Source organism: Amblyomma mixtum, chromosome 5, assembly GCF_055824585.1.
Source record: "Amblyomma mixtum isolate Tamu chromosome 5, ASM5582458v1, whole genome shotgun sequence".
NCBI lineage: Eukaryota > Metazoa > Arthropoda > Arachnida > Ixodida > Ixodidae > Amblyomma > Amblyomma mixtum.
The window spans coordinates 125,758,907-125,776,780 of NC_143016.1; the positions used below are offsets into that span (position 1 = coordinate 125,758,907).

At 53.1% G+C, this 17,874-nt stretch overlaps 2 protein-coding genes across 2 annotated transcripts; both read left to right on the plus strand.

Moving 5' to 3' along the window:
* Window positions 1–685: 685 nt before the first annotated feature.
* Window positions 686–4,110, plus strand: LOC149343639 (uncharacterized). Its single transcript, XM_089545983.1, has 2 exons — window positions 686–794; window positions 866–4,110. Exon 2 carries the CDS (start codon window positions 1,288–1,290, stop codon window positions 2,506–2,508), a length of 1,221 nt encoding a protein of 406 aa, XP_089402109.1. The 5' UTR covers window positions 686–794; window positions 866–1,287; the 3' UTR covers window positions 2,509–4,110.
* Window positions 4,111–9,114: 5,004 nt separating this feature from the next.
* On the plus strand, window positions 9,115–16,660 carry LOC149343640 (uncharacterized). The gene is made up of 4 exons (XM_089547037.1): window positions 9,115–9,322; window positions 14,317–14,336; window positions 15,714–16,362; window positions 16,590–16,660. The coding sequence occupies exons 1-4, from the start codon at window positions 9,115–9,117 to the stop codon at window positions 16,658–16,660; spliced, it is 948 nt and encodes a 315-aa protein (XP_089403163.1).
* The last annotated feature ends 1,214 nt before the right edge of the window (window positions 16,661–17,874 follow it).

Genomic DNA, 17,874 nt, shown 5'->3' on the forward strand with positions numbered 1-17,874 from the left:
CCCCCCCCCCCCCCCCCCCCCCCCCATAGCACGCTGCGCGATAAGGGAAAAAAAATGAAGATAGTTATGTACGCAGCTCGTGGCGGTCCTGGAAATAGTAGAGCACAAAATGTCCAGGGAGAGGCAAAAGTTGGGGATCCAGGTGGGGATGCCGGCGTTGCGTTCAGGCCTCAGGAGGGCGGACAAGGGCAGTGGCCGAGCAATGGCCACGGGGCAGTAGGACGAAATCAGAATGGGGGTGTCCCCGTAGGCAGGGGTGAAGGACTCACTGCTCACGAAGAAAATGGTGCGCTGGGTGTTGACAAAGAATCACTGCTGAAAACCGTAGAGTCTGAGTGGCAGCAGATGCTCGGAGGCTGAAAGTAGACACTGTCGAGCGCGAAAGGTGCAGGTGAAAGTGGCAGCGTTGGGCTGGATGGTGGCACAGAGCATGTTGGTGTGCCTGAGTCCTCATCCCGCTGGCCTGTCTGGGAACCAGAGCCGTGCACCCAACGTGTGGCAAAGCAAGCCCGGACTCGCCGCCATGGCACGGCTTGCAACGAGTCATCCTGGCTCACCGGCGCAGACCCTTCTTCCTCCTCCTCCTCACCAGCGTCGGATCGAGCCAATCCGAGAGGTGGCCTGTGGCGTGACCTTATCGGTGCAGAGGAACGCAACGGTCACCGGCGGCTATAAGAGGAGAGCCGCACTGAGACGCGGTAGCAGACGGGCAGCAGACACGACATCGTGCCAGAGAGACGCTCTCCGCAGGGCCTCGTCCTAGCCCGTTGTGCTCACGGCCCTTGTACATTAATGTAAAAAGCCTTGTAAATATTGTACATAAACGTCAGTTCACTAACCGTCGCATCGACCGTTCCTCACTCAGGTCTGCTCAACAGAGGCAGCAGACAGACGCTCAAGCCCCAACAGTGGTGACTAGGCTGGGACGCACCAAGTCGTAACAGTGGTGGCAGCGGTGGGATGCCTAAGGCGCAACATTGGTGGCAGCTGCGGGATCGACCGGCGTCAGCTACCTCGACGCGGTGAGTGCCTGATGTTTTCCCCTCATGTCGCCAGACTGCTCTAGCACACGTGATTGTAGTCTAGAGTAGGGCTGTGTGTAGCACTGTAGGGAGCTTTGTTGTTTCAAGCCAAGTTGGAGTGCTTTGAAATGAAAGCTAGTGCAGAGGGAGTTAACAAGGCTTTGTTGTAAAGATTTGCTTGCGCGTTTCATACTAGTAGTGCTATAGTAGTGAACGGCAAGGGAATTGTAAGCAAAGGGCGAACAGCAAGAGGCTATTGTGTGCGATGGAGAGCCTTAAAGTGAAGGAACTCATCGAAATTTGCGAAGAGTTGGGCATTGATTTGGGTCCCACGAAACGAAAACATGTGATCCTTGAGATCATGCGGGCACAGGAGGTAACGGCTGAGGAAGCCAGCGAGGCCTGGGATGAGATCAAGGAACGCCGTGAGCGCGAGGACAAAGGACGCGTGGAACGCGAGGCCAAGGGACGCTTTGATCGCGGGGGCAAAGGAAGCTGTTGGCGCGAAGAGGCAGAAAAACGGAAGCAGCTTGAGATAAAACGGCGTGGTCACGTTAGGAAACTTATGGACCTAGAGCTTGAAGCGCATCGGATAAGTTGCGAGAGAATTGAAGTATTGTCCGTTCTGCATGAGTCCAACGGCCGGCAGCCGAGAGACAGGCCACGGCCCTTCGTGATCGCCGAAGATATGGCGAAGTATCTGGCGGAGTTCGAGCGCGTCTGCGAGAGAAAGCGCATTGAGCGGAATGGTTGGGCACAGGAGTTGGTAGCCCTTCTTTCCAGCAAAGCGTATGAAGTTATCAAGCGCCTGTTGGACGGCGGCTTGGCAGACTACGATGGGCTCAAAGACTTTTTACTGATGAGATATGACCTGTCACCGGCGGACCTTCGCCAAAGGTACCAGCGAGAGGAAAATAGTAACAAATCCTTTTACGATTTTTTCTACCAGCTAAAAGCCGACAGTTTAGAATGGCTGGAAAATACGGAAGGTTCGGACGATCGTGACACAGAGGTAGAGTGCATAGCTGTGGAGCAGCCCTGCCAGTGCGCTACAGAGGAAGGTACTCCGTACATGGCAGATGTGACTGTTGCTATAACAGTGGAAGATGCCCCGCAGTCGCGAACTGAGGAAACCTCTCTATCCTGGGATAAGGTAGCCACAGCATCGGACGATGTGGTTACAGAGGTCTCGCCTATTGTGATCGGAGCGGAGTTGAAGGAAATTGGATCTCCTAGCGTGTCAAAAGCAGGAGTTGTAGAGACTGGCAGAGAGGATGTTCGGCTGGACATTAATGAAAAGGCCCGTGCCAGTTCTATCGAAGTCAAAGAGGATGAAACACTGTGTTGTGCATCGCGTTCGGCAGAAACGCAGGCCAGTGCCAGTTCTAGCGAAGTCAAACAGGATGACACACTATGTTGTGCATCGCGTTCGGCAGAAACGCAGAAACGTGACACTTTCGGTCAACGGATTCGGACGCATATATAGAGTTTGCGGACGCTAAGTTGGACGCTAGTGTTTACGGCGATCAATGTAAAACAAGTCTCGTGCATTCGCAGCGCTGTGAGCTTAATCACACTCCGGAAAGCAGCCGCAGTAGCGGAAACGCCGCATCTGATTGCAAGGCAGACCGTCATCTGCAATCGGCTGGAACGCGCCAGGAGCGTGGCGAGAGCTGCGTGCTAGAGCACTGCACGGGCCTCAATCTGAGGCCCGAGCCCGGCCCGGGCCCGCTAAATTGTCGCTCTAGCGAGCCCGGCCCGGCCCGTGAATCCTCGAGGGAAGCCCAGCCCGGGCCCGGCCCGGCCCGTTTCACAGTTACGCTTGAGATATAATGCTCACTGTGAGCAAGTAGACTGCTACTAGACCGATAAGAAACTGGCCGACAAAGGTTCTGAAAACAGTTTGGCTTGCAGAAAGTTGGTTCTTTTTAACCCAGAAGGAAGTGATTAAGAGTAGTGCTCGCCAGGCCCGTCTTTTGGACAGTGATGTCGTGTTGGTGCGCAAAGATAAACTAGGAAGTTCCGAGAGCCAAATAAAAAGGGCTGCATACGCGCGTAATAAACTACTTTGCATTCCCCCATGATTTTAATCAGTTATATTTTGCCGCCCGGAAGTATAAACATTAAATCTGCCTAGCAAGCAGTGGGATGACAATTTTAATGAACGCGATCTCACAGGTTGAACTCATAGCCGAACTGGTCGCCTTTCAGCAGAAACGAAAAGCTAAAAGGCTTGAGTATTTCACGATATGTGTTTTGAAGACTATAAGCGTCGTAAACCAATATGTTCTTCCCGAATGCATTTCTAATAGTGTATAGGTATGTTTTGGGAAGACGAACGATCAATGGCTAATTATAAGACCGGTTGAATTTTACTCTTACTGCTGGAGCAGAAGATAACGCGTGAACCGCGTGATAACTTATAGGGCAAAACACTTGTCCTGACAACCAGGCTCAAGAAGCGAGGAGGGATAGATGTGGTTATGAGATGAGATTTACAAACTGTCGCGAGCTTTTGTGGCTGTTTCATTGACGAGACGTTCCGGTCAGCTGATCAAAATGAAAACCAAATGCGCTTTACTTTGTGAATTTTCTCACATGAGAAAAATATAGCTATAACATAAACCCTATGTTTTTGGGGCTTAAGGGCCCAAGGGGAGTCAGGCTGTGAGAGACACCGAAGCAGAGGGCTCCGGATCATTTCGACCACCTGGATTTCTTCAACGAGAAATGATACTGCAAAGTACGTGGCTGTCATGCTGGCCGCCTAGACAGAAATGCGGCCGCCGAGGCTAGGAGCAAGCCCTGGTTCCCCGGCTCAGTAATCAACCGCCTTGACCACTAAGCCACCGCGGCGTGGAAATAAGAAAATGAAGTCAAGTTGTAAAGCTTAGTTTTTTTTCTCTCAGCGCCTACTATAACCCATAGCTCATCCGTGTTGCTGCTCCAATGCCGCAGTTGTGTACTTCACTCTGCAATAGTGAATGAATAGTCGGACACCAGCCGTTTCTGTACGGACCCAAGCCCGACTCGGGTCCACCGCTTTAAGCCTGAGCCCGGCCCGGGCCCGCAACTTCAGGCCCGGCAAAACAAATCATGTCCCGGCCCGGCCCGCGGGCCGGGCCGGGCCGGGCCGGGCTCGGGCTTTCGGGCCGGCCCGAGCCCGTGCAGTGCACTACTGCGTGCCAGCACTCATCTCAGGAGAGAACGCTGGTTCGTGTGTGCCTGAAGACGCTAAGGTGCTGGGCGGCAGTGGACGTCAGAACGATCCAGACGATATGGGGGTTGTAGATGCCATTCTACCCAAGGAAGATGAGGACGTATGTGTACTCAGGGACGCTGAGGCGGAAGAGCGCAGGTTTGAGGAATTTAGTAAAGGCGCCAAAGACAGACGTGAGCCAGGTAGCGCACGTGAATCGGCTCTCAATCAGAGGGATATTATCAGAGAGCAGCAATCTAGGGACAGAAGCAGCATGAGCTTCTACAAGAGAAAATTAAAGGAAAGCTCAAAATAGAAAGCTGCAACCTGGAGGAAAGGAACCGCCAGTTAAGGAAAGTGAACTATCAGCACAAGGTGATGAACAAACAGGAGAAACGGTGGTGCTGCCGAAAGCAGAGGAAAGGAAAGCACAAGAAAGAGAGTTGCCACCGAAAGATGAAAGGCAGGCATAAGAAAGAGTGGTACCTCGGAAAAGAGAGAAAGGGCACGCGCGCAGAAACGCGTTACCGCCATCGGAAGCACCAGCGTCTCCGGCAAAATGTCTGCAGCAAAGTCCGTCACTTTGTCATCCCCGAAACTAGGGTTAGAATCGGAGCTAAAGAAATGTGCGAGGGCACAGGCTGTCATGCAAGCTATCATTTTCCGCTGCCGTCACGGAGAAACCACGGTCCCACAGAACACGGCACGCGCGCGCAGTGAACACGCGTGTGTGGCTCATGAAGCGAAAGATTGTACGGGGCCGTAGTGACGGAGGTAACAAGCTAACTGGCCAGAAGGAAGCGTCTAAGCGCTCCGCCAAGCATAGTTATCGCGATGGACAGGCGCGAATTGAGACGACGCCATTTAGTAGGCGTAAAATCAAAAGGCCGGGTAGATGCGGACCTTGCATCGAGCGAAAAGGACGCGTGCGCTTGAAATTGAAGATTCGTGAAGGGTCTCACTTGACACCACGAGCAAAGAAAAAGAAAGGACGGTCCAACCGGAAGCGTTGCGCAGTCGAAATTGAACGCCGCGACTGGCGTGAGAAGCGTAAGGAAAGGGACAAGTTGTCAGTGAGGGAAAATAACTTGTCTTGTTCTTCCCGTAGAAATTGGAAGGACAAGTACGGAGAGAGAGGAAAGCGCAGCTACAGCGAAAGAGGCAGGGACATTAGCTTGCACGGTAGTGAGTATTGTCTGACGTCCGTTAGAAGCGAGTTAAACCAATACCTCCTAGAAAAACTTCTTTCTAGGAGGTATTGGTTAAACGCTAACGTAGACGCACTAAGCCGTGCGTTCTGAGCAAGGCTGCCTTCGATCTCCTCGTGACTTATATTTTTTCACTTTCCGAAAAGCTGTCATGTTCGCTCTTAGATCGGGTCAAAATTGATGTCCTCGCTTGTGGCCTCAGCTGAGAGTTTTCTGAACCAAGTGATCTCAAGGGACCAAATTTATTTTGCATACATTTCATTCAGTGTGGTACGTTTATTTCACACTTGTTTGAGTTATGACTTTAGAGTTCTGGTATCCCACATGTGCCTTTTGTTGAAGAGGGAGCAAAAGGGGGACAGAAATATATATACAGTTGAACCCCTCAATAACGAAAGCCCTCAAGAACGAAATTCTCGCGGCAATGAAAAATTCTGGCGCCCCCGGCGAACTCCCATAGGGTTCAATGCATTTGTCCCCTCTCAACAGCGAAGGGTTTTTAAAAAGCAGTCCCGCATTAACGAAAGTTTGAGGTAGTGATCTGCAACATTTTTTCGGCACATCAGCCAGTCGGGAACATAGAATGGGCAAAACTGCAGCAGCACACTCATCCGACAAGTCGGACCCATTCATTTCACCTGCCAACAAGCACCGGCGCAGCCATTTTTGTTTTGTTTCGGTTGGTTCGGTAATGATGATAGCAAAGCAATTTCTTTTTTTGCCCGCTGAAAGCGGGTTTTTGCTAACCCGTCTGTTGGCGACTACGCACGCACGTGACGTATCACGTGACTACACCGCCGGCCAACCGGGGAAGAGCAAGAAACCCTTTTTTTTTTCTTTTCTCTAGTGCGCCGACCACGCTATCTCGCCGATCTCGCCGTCCGCCTTGTGCAAGCCGAATTCGCCCGCGACTTGCTTGTGTACAGTGTTTTTTGTTATTTTTCGACTGTCGGAAACATGCTACCTCCTGTAAAGAAGCGCAAGTTTTTGACGCTGCAGGAAAAGGCTGCTATCTTCGCCCAAGCTGAAAAAGGCAGAAAGAAGACGGTCATTGCGGAGGAGTTCAGTATCCCGTGCAGCTCACTTTCTACGATTCTGAAATCAAAGAATGGCATCATGGCGGCACTCCAGAACGGCGCGCGCGCTCTGAACAAGACTTTGGCAACGCCGGTCTACGAAGGCGTGGACAAAGCCGTATTTCAGTGGTTCCTGAACAAGAGAGCGAACAAGGTGCCTTTGTCTGGAAGCCTTCTGCAGCAAAAGGCGATTGACTTCGCGTGCATTCTGGGGCACGACAACTTTAAGGCGATCGCCGGATGGCTAAGTCGATTTAAAGCGCGGCACTGCATCGTCGCCAAAGTGTTGTCAGGGGAGTGTGCGCGCGTCGACGCTGAAGCAGCATCGTCCTGGATGCAGGAAAGTTACGCAAGTAAGCTCGCGTGATGTGCTTGATGCTTTCGATGTTATCCGGACTTTTCTCGGCGACCACGACGACGACGAAGCTATGCATAGCTTATCAAGCTGCGAAGCCAGAGTTGTCAAGCTCCTGCACAGCAATGTCAAGCAGAGCAAAATAAGCGACTTTTTTCATTAAATTTTGGTTCTGGAAGGTAATGGGTGTGCTGGTTTGTCCATTTTCGCGACAGCGAAATTCTCACGACAACGAAAAGGTTTTCCTTCCCCGGTGGTTTCGTTATTGCGGGGTTCGACTGTAGTAGAGTTTTTTTTTGTGGCATTGAAGTCTGGCGTTTTGACGGGTGGCAGAGGGTACTTGCTTGTGTTGGGTTTGTCTGTTGCCGGTTGGTTCTCGGCAATGTGCAGAATCATGAACGACCGATTCTGAGAGAAAAGCTCTTCAGAAGGAAAGAGCGAAGCTGGTCCAGACACCTGGGCGAGAGGGCGGAGGAACAGTGATCCTGTCCTGTCGAGCGGAACCTGTTCAAGGAAAGGAGCACGGAGCCACCTGCGGCTGAACGCCGGACGGGAACGTGGAGCGGCCTGGTGTTCGAGCGCGCCTCGCATCCGAGCCACGCGGAAGCAGCTCGTCTTCGTGGCGCATTGTCTGGCGGGGGGGTGCTGTTGTGCCCGAGTCCTCGTTCCGCTGGCCTGTCTGGGAACCAGAGCCGTGCACCCAACGTGTGGCAAAGCAAGCCCGGACTCGCCGCCATGGCACGGCTTGCAACGAGTCATCCTGGCTCACCGGCGCAGACCCTTCTTCCTCCTCCTCACTAGCGTCGGATCGAGCCAATCCGAGAGGTGGCCTGTGGCGTGACCTTATCGGTGCAGAGGAACGCAACGGTCACCGGCGGCTATAAGAGGAGAGCCGCACTGACACGCGGTAGCAGACGGGCAGCAGACACGACATCGTGCTAGAGAGACGCTCTCCGCAGGGCCTCGTCCTAGCCCGTTGTGCTCACGGCCCTTGTACATTAATGTAAAAAGCCTTGTAAATATTGTACATAAACGTCAGTTCACTAACCGTCGCATCGACCGTTCCTCACTCAGGTCTGCTCAACAGAGGCAGCAGACTGATACGCTCAAGCCCCAACAGTGGTGTCTAGGGTGGGACGCACCAAGTCGTAACAGTGGTGGCAGCGGTGGGATGCCAAAGGTACCAGCGAGAGGAAAAGAGTACGAAATCGTTTTACGATTTTCCTTACCAGCTAAAAGCCGACATTTTAGAATGGCTGGAAAATGCGGAAGGTTCGGACGATCGTGACACAGAGGTGGAGTGCATAGCTGTGGAGCAGCCCTGCCAGTGCGGCACAGAGGAAGGTAGTCCGTGCGTGGCAGATGTGACTGCTGCTATAACAGTGGAAGATGCCCCGCATTCGCGAACTGAGGAAACCTCTCTATCTTCGGATAAGGTAGCCAATGCACTGGACGACGCAGTTACAGAAGTCTCGCCCATTGAGAGTGGAGCAGAGTTGATGGAAATTGGATCTCCTAGCGTGTAAAAAGCAGGAGTTGTAGGGAATGGCAGAGAGGATGTTCGGCTGGACATTAATGAAAAGGCCCGTGCCAGTTCTAGCGAAGACAAAGAGGATGAAACACTGTGTTGTGCATCGCGTTCGGCAGAAACGCAGGCCAGTGCCAGTTCTAGCGAAGTCAAAGAGGATGAAACACTGTATTGTGCGTCGCGTTCGGCAGAAACGCAGGCCAGTGCCAGTTCTAGCGAAGTCAAAGAGGATGAAACACTGTGTTGTGCATCGCGTTCGGCAGAAACGCAGGCCAGTGCCAGTTCTAGCGAAGTCAGGATGAAACACTGTGTTTTGCATCGCGTTCGGCAGAAACGCAGGCCAGTGCCAGTTCTAGCGAAGTTAAACAGGATGAAACACTGTGTTCTGCATCACGTTCGGCAGAAACGGAGGCCAGTGCCAGTTCTAGCGAAGTCAAAGAGGATGACACACCGTGTCGTGCATCGCGTTCAGCAGAAACGCAGAAACCTGACACTTTCGGTCAGCGTATGCGGACGCATATAGAGTTTGCGGACGCTAAGTTGGACGCTAGTGTTTGCGGCGACCGATGCAAAACGAGTCTCGTGCTTTCGCAGCGCTGTGGGCTTAGTCACATTACAAAAAGCGGCTGCAGTAGCGTTAACGCCACTACTGAGTGCAAAGCAGTACGTCACCCGCAATCGGCTGGAACGCGTCAGGAGCATGGCGAGAGCTGCGTGCCAGCACTCATGTCGGGAGAGAACGCTGGTTCATCTGCGCCTGAAGACGCTAAGGTGCTGGATGGTAGTGGACTTCAGAACCATCCAGACGACATGGGGGTTGTAGACGTCATTCTACCCGATGAAAATGATAACGGATGTGCACTCAGGGATGCTCAGGAGGAAGAGCGCAGGTTTGAGGAATTTATTAAAGGCGCCGAAGACAGACGTGAGCCAGGTAGGTGGTGGTGGTGAAAAACATTTATGGGCAATTAAATATTTTACAGAAAGGTGATTGGGGTAGGACCCTATTGGCCCTTTCCCCTCACAGTACTAGGTGGAGCCCATATTCCGGGGCCCCATTGGCAAGCAACGCCGCCCGCGTGCGTTCAACCAAGGCCTTTTGGCTCTTTAGATCTTGACAGCCGAGCAGGGCCGCCTCCCTGTCCTCTCTGGTGGGGTTGGGGGGATAGATGGGTTAGATTGACACGCCCAAACCATGTGGAAGGTGTCAGACACCTCCCCACAGAACTGGCACGTGCCATCAAAGGATGTATTTAAATCTTTAAGCACCGCCGGGCACAGTACAGTGTTAGTGAGAATTTTGATGAGGAGGCGCTCGTCAGCGCGATCCAGACCCTTACAAGGGGCCGGGTAGCGCCGGTGCTCCTCCTTGTAGTAATCGGTGATTTGTTTGAATGTAATGGCCAGATTGTCTGATTGGGAGTACCCTTCCAAGGACAGGGAGATAGCCCGGGGAGAGAGTGCGCGGGCGGCCTGATCGGCCTGTTCGTTTCCCTGGAGTCCCTGGTGACCGGGGGCCCATCAGGTTGTGTGGAGTTGGATCTTCAGATCGACAGCTATATTCCAGTATGCGCCAGGCAAGCGGCGGAGCCCAGCCCAACTCGTAGTTCCGACAGGCCCCTCGCGAGTCGGTGATGATGTGTTTTGACTTGGGATTCGTGAGAGCGAGAGCAATGGCAATCTCCTCCGCGTGTGTTGCGCTGTAGGCTTTGAAAGTGAGCCAGCCCACCTGAATCGGCTGACGATCAGAGTGGTATTATCAGAGAAAAGCGACCTAGGCGACACAAGCAGCATGTGCTTCCACAGGACAAAATTAAAGGAAAGGTCAAGATAGAGAGCTGCAACTGCAAGGAAAGGAACCGCCAGTTAAAGAAAGTGTACTATCACCACAAGGTGATAGACAAACAGGAGAACCAGTGGTGCTGCCGAAAGGAGAGGAAAGGCAAGCGCAAGAAACAGAGTTGCCACCGAAAGATGGAAGGCAGGCATAAGAAAGAATGGTGCCTCTGAAAAGAGAGAAAGGGCACGTGCACAGAAACGCGTTCCCACCATCTGAAGCACCAGCGTCACCGGCCAAGTGGTTAGTTGGCAAAAAAAGGTAGTGAAGAGGGCAGTGCTGGGATGGTGGTTGTTCTGGCAGTTAGTGTGGATAGGTTACTTTGCTATATGAAATTGTACAGCCTGCTGCGACATAAAGGAAGGTTTGTTTTGGACCAACCAATTTTACTGCAATTCTCACGATCCTTTCCATTGCAATCCTCTTCTTAAGTGCTGCGCATGTTGAAGCTACATACCCAGCCGATAACACACAAATATGTCACAACTATGTGCATGATCTTCAACCCTATTTTCCAAGTTCACACATCCCAGAAGACACGTCTCATCTGCCTTTCTCGTTCACTCGAGAATATTTCTACCACCTGGGTAGTAAAACATCGTGCTCGTCTGCGCTTATGAAAAAAGAAAAAAAATAATACCACTGATGTTGCGTTTGCGCTAGCGTGCTGCGATGTATACTTACACTCTGTGACACTTCGTGCAAACACAACTTTGGCACTTTTACGCATTTTCCTAGAGCATGATGTAATTTCAGAAGTTACCGCTGAAGTTGAAGCCTTTATTGAGCACTGCCTCCCTCGATAGTAGTTTTGACTACAGCGCTTCGCATGTCCGAAAAGAGCAAAAACAGGCGGTCGCTTGTTCAAGCTGTGTCGCGCCCTTTGAGCATGGTTCTTACCTTGTGTTCTCTACGTGTAGCCCATGGTCTAGAAGCATGTGCAGTGCTACAGTGAGCACCACCTCGTCGAGGGACAGAGTGTGAAAATGCGGGTGCTGCGCACCTATTCGAATGCTTCGGTTAGCGATTGCACTCTCTCGCAAACTGCTCAAGGTAAGCTACAAGACTCGGACATACCAGTGCGCATTCCCGACACGACCGGGTTCGGGAGGCTCACGGTCGGGGCTTCCGCAAGCAGAGGTTGTGTCGCGGGCTACAACTGCTGGTTGCCGGGCGCACGCTCCGTCTCCGCAGTCGCTGTCACCGCCGCCGCTGTCGTCCTCCGAAGACAGCTGATCTCGAACTGGACGACTTTCCGCACCTCTCTACCCATAGTAGACCCCCTCCAGTCGGGATACGACGCATGGTCCAAATCGCTCACGTCGGCCTTAAGCAAGATGAAGCGGGGCACTGCACCCGGGCGCGACAAGGTTACGGTCAAGCTCTCGGCCAACCTTCCCGACGCAGCCTACGCGACGCTCCTCAAATACATCAATAGCATTTGGGACGCAGAGACTCCTCTCCCTCTCGATTGGAAATCGGCCCTCGTGACCATCATTCCGAAGGCCGGCAAACCTATTGATGTTGAGAACCTTCGCCCCATCTCCCTCACGTCTTGTGTCGGCAAGCTGATGGAGACGAGGTGGGGACAGACTCTCCGATTATCTCGAAACACAGCACATTTTCGCGGACACTATGTTCGGTTTTCATCCTCACAAGTCAGCACAGGATATACTTCTGCAGCTCCACCACGACATTTTAGATCCTGTAGAATGTCCCCACAACGACAAGGTGGTCCTAGCCTTGGATCTTAAAGGCGCATTCGACAACGTCAAACATGAGGTAATCCTGGACCACCTCAGTAACACCAACTGTGGCCACAAAATATTCCATTACATAAGACAATTTCTTACAGACCGTCAAGTCTATATACGCATACAAGATGCGGAACACGGGCCATACACCATCGGCTCGAGGGGAACACCTCAAGGCGCGGTCCTGTCTCCCCTGCTCTTCAATTTGGCAATGCTTCGTCTTCCCTCCAAATTGTCTTCTCTACCCGGGATACAAAACGCTCTTCATGCGGATGACATTACAATCTGGGCCACGCAAGGTAACCTGGGCCACATGGAGTCCTGCCTGCAACCAGCGGCGACCTTAGTCGACGACTACGCGACCGACCTACTGCGGACTCCAGTGCGCCCCAGCTAAATCAGAATTTGTGCACTTACGTCCCTCTCCTCGGGACACAACACCGCTTCGCATCAGTCTCCCCTCGGGTCCGATAAGGGAGGCGAAGGAGATCCGCGTCCTTGGCCTCTTCATACACCACGAACGCAGAGTCGACACCACCCTAGCCAAACTTCGCACGGTGGGAGAGCAGGTAGGCCGCATGGTCCGCCGGGTCTCCAACAAGCGGGGCGGATTACGAAGCAAGGATGCACTGCGGCTTGCCCATGCTTTCGTAACGAGTAGAATCCTCTACTCAACTCCCTACTTGCACCTGCGCAAACACGATGATGACCAACTGGATGTCATCCTGCGGAAAGTCATCAAGCGGGCTCTCGATCTCCCGGTCACCACTTCCAACCAGAGGCTTCTGGCCTTGGGCGTGATGAACACATTTCGGGAGCTTCGAGAAGCCCACTTAGTCAACCAATACACGCGTCTTGCACAGACCACGTCCGGTCGCCGCCTCTTGGACCGGCTACACATCAAACATAACTACCACATTGAGGAAAGGGAGAGAGTGCCAGAACCCTGGAGACGCCCTCCGGGTCCGACCCCTTCCCCGCAACATGTCCAGAGAAGACCATAGCGGTCGTCGCCAGGCGCACGCGGAAGCGTTGGCGCGATACTATGGTAACCAAGAACACGTGTATTACGTAGACGTTGCCGGCCCACACTACGGGAGGTGGTACACGGCCGCAGTCGTACACAACACAAACACAGTTAACGGGCTCACTTTCAAAGCCTACAACGCAACACACGCGGAGGAGATTGCCATTGCTCTGGCTCTCACGAATCCCAAGTGAAAACACATCATCACCGACTCGCGAGGGGCCTGTCGGAACTACGAGTTCGGCTGGTCTCCCCCGCTTGCCTGGCGCATACTGGAATATAGCTGTCGATGCGAAGATCCAACTCCACGCAACCTGATTTGGGCCCCCGGTCACCAGGGACTCCAGGGAAACGAACAGGCCGATCAGGCTGCCCGCGCACTCTCTCCCCGGGCTATCTCCCTGTCCTTGGAAGGGTACTCCCAATCAGACAATCTGGCCCTTACATTCAAACAAATCACCGATTACTACAAGGAGGAGCACCGGCGCTACCCGGCCCCTTGTAAGGGTCTGGATCGCGCTGACGAGCGCCTCCTCATCAAAATTCTCACTAACACTGTGCTGTGCCCGGCGGTGCTTAAACATTTCAATACATCATTTGATGGCGCGTGCCAGTTCTGTGGGGAGGTAGCTGACACCTTCCACATGGTTTGGGCGTGTCAATCAAACCCATCTATCCCCCCCAACCCCAACCCCACCAGAAAGGACTGGGAGGCGGCCCTGCTCGGCTGTCAAGACCTAAAGAGCCAAAAGGCTTTGGTTCAACGGACGCGGGCAGCGCTGCTTGCCAATGGGGCACCGGAATAGGGGCTCCACCCAGTATTGTACGGGGAAAGGGCCAATAGGGTCCTACCCCAATCACCTTTCTGTAAAGAACTTAATTTCCCATAAATGTTTTTCACCACCACCACCACCCTCAGAGGTGTGTCGCCGTACGGCTCAAAGCCCAACAGGCGACTCTCTTCCAGCAAGCGACGCTGCAGCTCGGGAAGATCGGCCATTTGTAAATTACCTAGCTTGTGTGCGTGACGTCATTTTGACGTCACTTTTTAGTCCATATTGGCGCGTGCTCATGGGAGCACGCCGACGATGAAGACGAAGTGTGCGTGTGCCGGTGGACAAAGACGAAGTGTGTGTGTGGTTCGGACAGCCATCTTGTGAGCTCTCTGCTGTGCGCTGAACTTCGCTGAAACTGTGATCTGTGCCGGTCCTGTCTTCGTTACATTTTTGGTGGAGGTGCTGGGCACTTTCCAACATCTACGTGCCCCGAAGGCTCTCTATGAACACGGATTTGACTCCGATTCATCGCAGTACGAGCCGCCGAATCCAAGGTCAGTCACCAGAGTACGGTCCGTTATCCCCTAGGACCAGGGCTCCAGCCGCGACGCGCAGGACTGACGTGACACCTATGGCTACACTGTTAGCAAAAAAACACCCAAAAGGGAGTAAATGGCTTGTCCTCTAACGCACACCCAAAAGGAGGTTTTTTTTACTCCATATGTGTGGTGTTTTTTATTTACTCCCTTATATAAGGGAATTATTTAGGAGTATACAGGGAGTTATTTTGGAGTGAAAAGGGGGTACATGTTTTACTACCCACAGAGATGGAGCCCAAAAATGGCGTCGATTTGTTTATCCTCATTCAGGCTCATTCTTACAGCAGTGACAGCGGCGGAAACGGGCTGTAGCTCTGCGGGCCGCCAGCAATCCAACTTGGGAAACTGCGCTGCCCTTATGTGACCCCGCGTCACGCATTCTTTCCGCCGTCTGCTAGCCCAGCGGCGGCGTACGCGGCAGGAGTCGTCTGCTTGTCGTCTCCTTTTGCTGTACGAGCTCGTTTCGTTGGAGATGTTCGTAGAAAGAGGGATGTAACATTATAATCAGTAGTTCAAAACTGAAAAGGAGACGCTGGGTAGTTTTCACGGTCATGCACCACGCTATATTTGACTCAGAACCAGAGCAGAAAAGATGAAAATACACCTGATGGTAGTTTGGAATGGCAGTGTTTGCTTTCATATTCACTTCATTAATGCTTGATTTTAAACATGGCTGAGGAAAAAATGTGGCCTCATGAGCTCAATCAAGAGCTCAGCGTTGACACTATGTTCCATCACATTTCCATGTTCATGCAACACATAATGTGCTGCAACACACTGCGCGAACCACACCGAAAAAATCCTGTGAGAATTAGGCCTAAGCGGGGAGTGTAACGGGGTGGAGACACAAACAAAGGAAAGTCAAGTATCGTTAGAGCACTGGAGGCTTCACAGGAGCAATTCAATTATTTAACGTACTGTAGCGGAAAACGGCGACAAGTTGATATCTTGTACCGCGGCAGGCGCCCGTGAAGGAGCAGAAGTCAGCAGAGATCCAGCGACGATGGTAACCAAGCGGCCGTCACTCACCGCCATTATCAGACGACTGACCAGAAGCAGACGAGACGCTAGGTGGCGGGGCGGATTGCACAAAATGGTGTTTTTTTACTCCATTTCGGCACTGGTGGAGTATTTGGCGCAATTAACTCCCTTTCTAGACTGGAGTAAATTCTGGTAAATCCTCCTTTTTACTCCATTATTCCCTCATGGGAGTAAAATGGTGGACAGTTCACCTTTTTACTCCATACGCATGGAGTAAATGTTTTCACAAATGGAATAAAAAGGGTGGCCGCCACCCTTTTTACTCCCTTTTGGGAGTATTTTTGTTTACAGTGTAGCAACGGAGACGCGGCAGCTATGGCTGACAACGGGAACTCAGCTGCTCATTTCCTGGTCCTCCAGCCGCGAACGCCGCCGACCTTCCATGGCGAAGTGTTTGAGGACGCGGAGGACTGGCTTGACCAGTTCGAGCGCGTTGCCAGGTACAACGGCTGGGATGCGGAGCGGAAGCTGCACAATGTTTACTTCGCTCTTGACGACTCGGCGCGGACGTGGTACGAGAACCACGAGACAACGTTTCGTTCTTGGGAATGGTTCCGTAGCCAGTTGCTGGCGACCTACGTCAACACCGCTCGTCGGGAACGAGCTGAGTCGGCGCTGCAGTCAAGGAACCAGCGACCCAATGAGAGCGTCGCAATGTATTATGAGGACATGACACGACTGTTCAGAAGGGCGGATCCAAACATGGCCGAGGACAAGAAAGTGCGCCACCTGATGCGCGGGATAAAAGAAGAACTGTTTGCTGGGCTTGTGCGAAACCCGCTTAACACCACTTCGGAGTTTCTATCAGAGGCCACTACCGTCGAAAAGACCCTGCAACAACGCGCCCGCTATTACAATCGCGCCGTGAACACCGTATCAACTGCCGACTTTGCGCCAGCCTCCAGCGACTCCGTTGACACCCTTCGGGAGCTGGTTCGATGTATCGTCAAAGAAGAGCTGCACAAAATGCGCCTCTCTGCCCAGTCGCAGCCGCAGTGTCCGTCGTTAGCACAAATTATCCGAGAGGAAGTGCAGCAGGTGGTTCCTGAACCTGTTGCCCCTGCTGCCCTCACATCGACGCCCCCGCGCCAGACGTACGCGTCGGTACTCCGACAGAACTGTGACCTCGCCCCTTGGAGCACAAGCCCATCTGCATCTGCTTTCCAGCCGCGGCCCCCGCCTGTCCCTGTGTTGCCCGAAGCCAGGCTGCGGAAGACGGACGTGTGGCGGGCACCTGACCAGCGGCCCCTTTGCTACCACTGCGGTGAGGCTGGCCATATCTTGCGGTGGTGCCCTTATCGTCGAGCTGGAATTCGCGGATTTCATCCGCGAGTTCCCTGTCCGCCCAATGGCGAACGGCCCCGCGAAATTGAGGAGCACCTGTCAACCCGCCGGGATCACACTCACACTGATTTCCCTCGCCCTGACTACCGCCCACCAACCTCTACCCGCTATCGTTCGCTGAGTCCCCGTCCTTCGACAAGCCGTTTCAGCCGCTCACCGAGTCCTCGCCGGGGAAACTAGACCCAGCGGCCTGCGGAGGTAAGGCCGCTGACGAGCGAACAGCCGAACATCCTCCATCGCGTTCCCGACCAGACGACGGCTATCAAACGAGGACACGTGACGATCACAAAGGATGTGCAGCTTCGGACTTACCGGTCGATATCGACGATTTAGCAGTTACGGCATTGGTTGATACGGGAGCGGACTATTCGGTTATGAGCAACGAGCCAGCAAAAGAACTGAGGAAAGTTTTAACCGCGTGGACTGGGCCTCAGATTCGCACAGCCGGTGGGCACCTAATTACCCCTGTTGGCCGGTGTACGGGGAGAGTTACAATCGACGGATTTGTTTACGTTTGTGACTTTGTTGTCCTACCTCACTGTTCGCGCGATGTCATTCTCGGCCTGGACTTTTTACAAGCTAACGGCGCCGTTATCAATTTACAAGAGCCGCGCGTGACGTTTTCGCCGACGCAAGCAATTGAAATAGCCGACCCAGACGACTCCAGGATACCCGCCCTGCGTATTGCTGCTGATGACGTGACGATGCCTCCGCGGTGCAGCATGATGGTCCCCGTGCACAGTGACTCGCCCGGTGATCGAGACGTTATGGCAGAGAGAAATGTCAGCCTTCTACTCGAGAAAGGAATCTGCGCTGCAAGAGGGCTTGTTCGCTTACGGGATCGCTCTGCGACACTCTTGATCACCAACTTCGGAACAGAGTTCCAGCCTATTGCGAAAGGAACGGCTGTCGCATACGTTACCGACTTCGTTGAGCCCGCAGAAATATGTGCTCTGGAGCTACCGTCGCCGGACGGACGCGATGCAGCAGCCGTTCTGTCTACCGTGGACATTAATCCCGGCTTGTCGGGGAGTCAGAAGCAGCGCTTGTTAGAGCTCCTTCACGATTTCGCAGAGTGCTTCGCCACGACATCAAAGGTAGGGCGCAC

Excerpts from the sequence above, each read along its gene's own strand:
- LOC149343639 (XM_089545983.1), top strand. The coding sequence starts at position 1,288 with ATGGAGAGCCTTAAAGTGAAGGAACTCATCGAAATTTGCGAAGAGTTG.
- LOC149343640 (XM_089547037.1), top strand. The coding sequence starts at position 9,115 with ATGTCGGGAGAGAACGCTGGTTCATCTGCGCCTGAAGACGCTAAGGTG. Across the intron at positions 9,323-14,316 it reads CGAAGACAGACGTGAGCCAG|TACGAGCCGCCGAATCCAAG; the intron begins GTAGGTGGTGGT and ends GATTCATCGCAG. Across the intron at positions 14,337-15,713 it reads TACGAGCCGCCGAATCCAAG|TGTAGCAACGGAGACGCGGC; the intron begins GTCAGTCACCAG and ends TTTTGTTTACAG.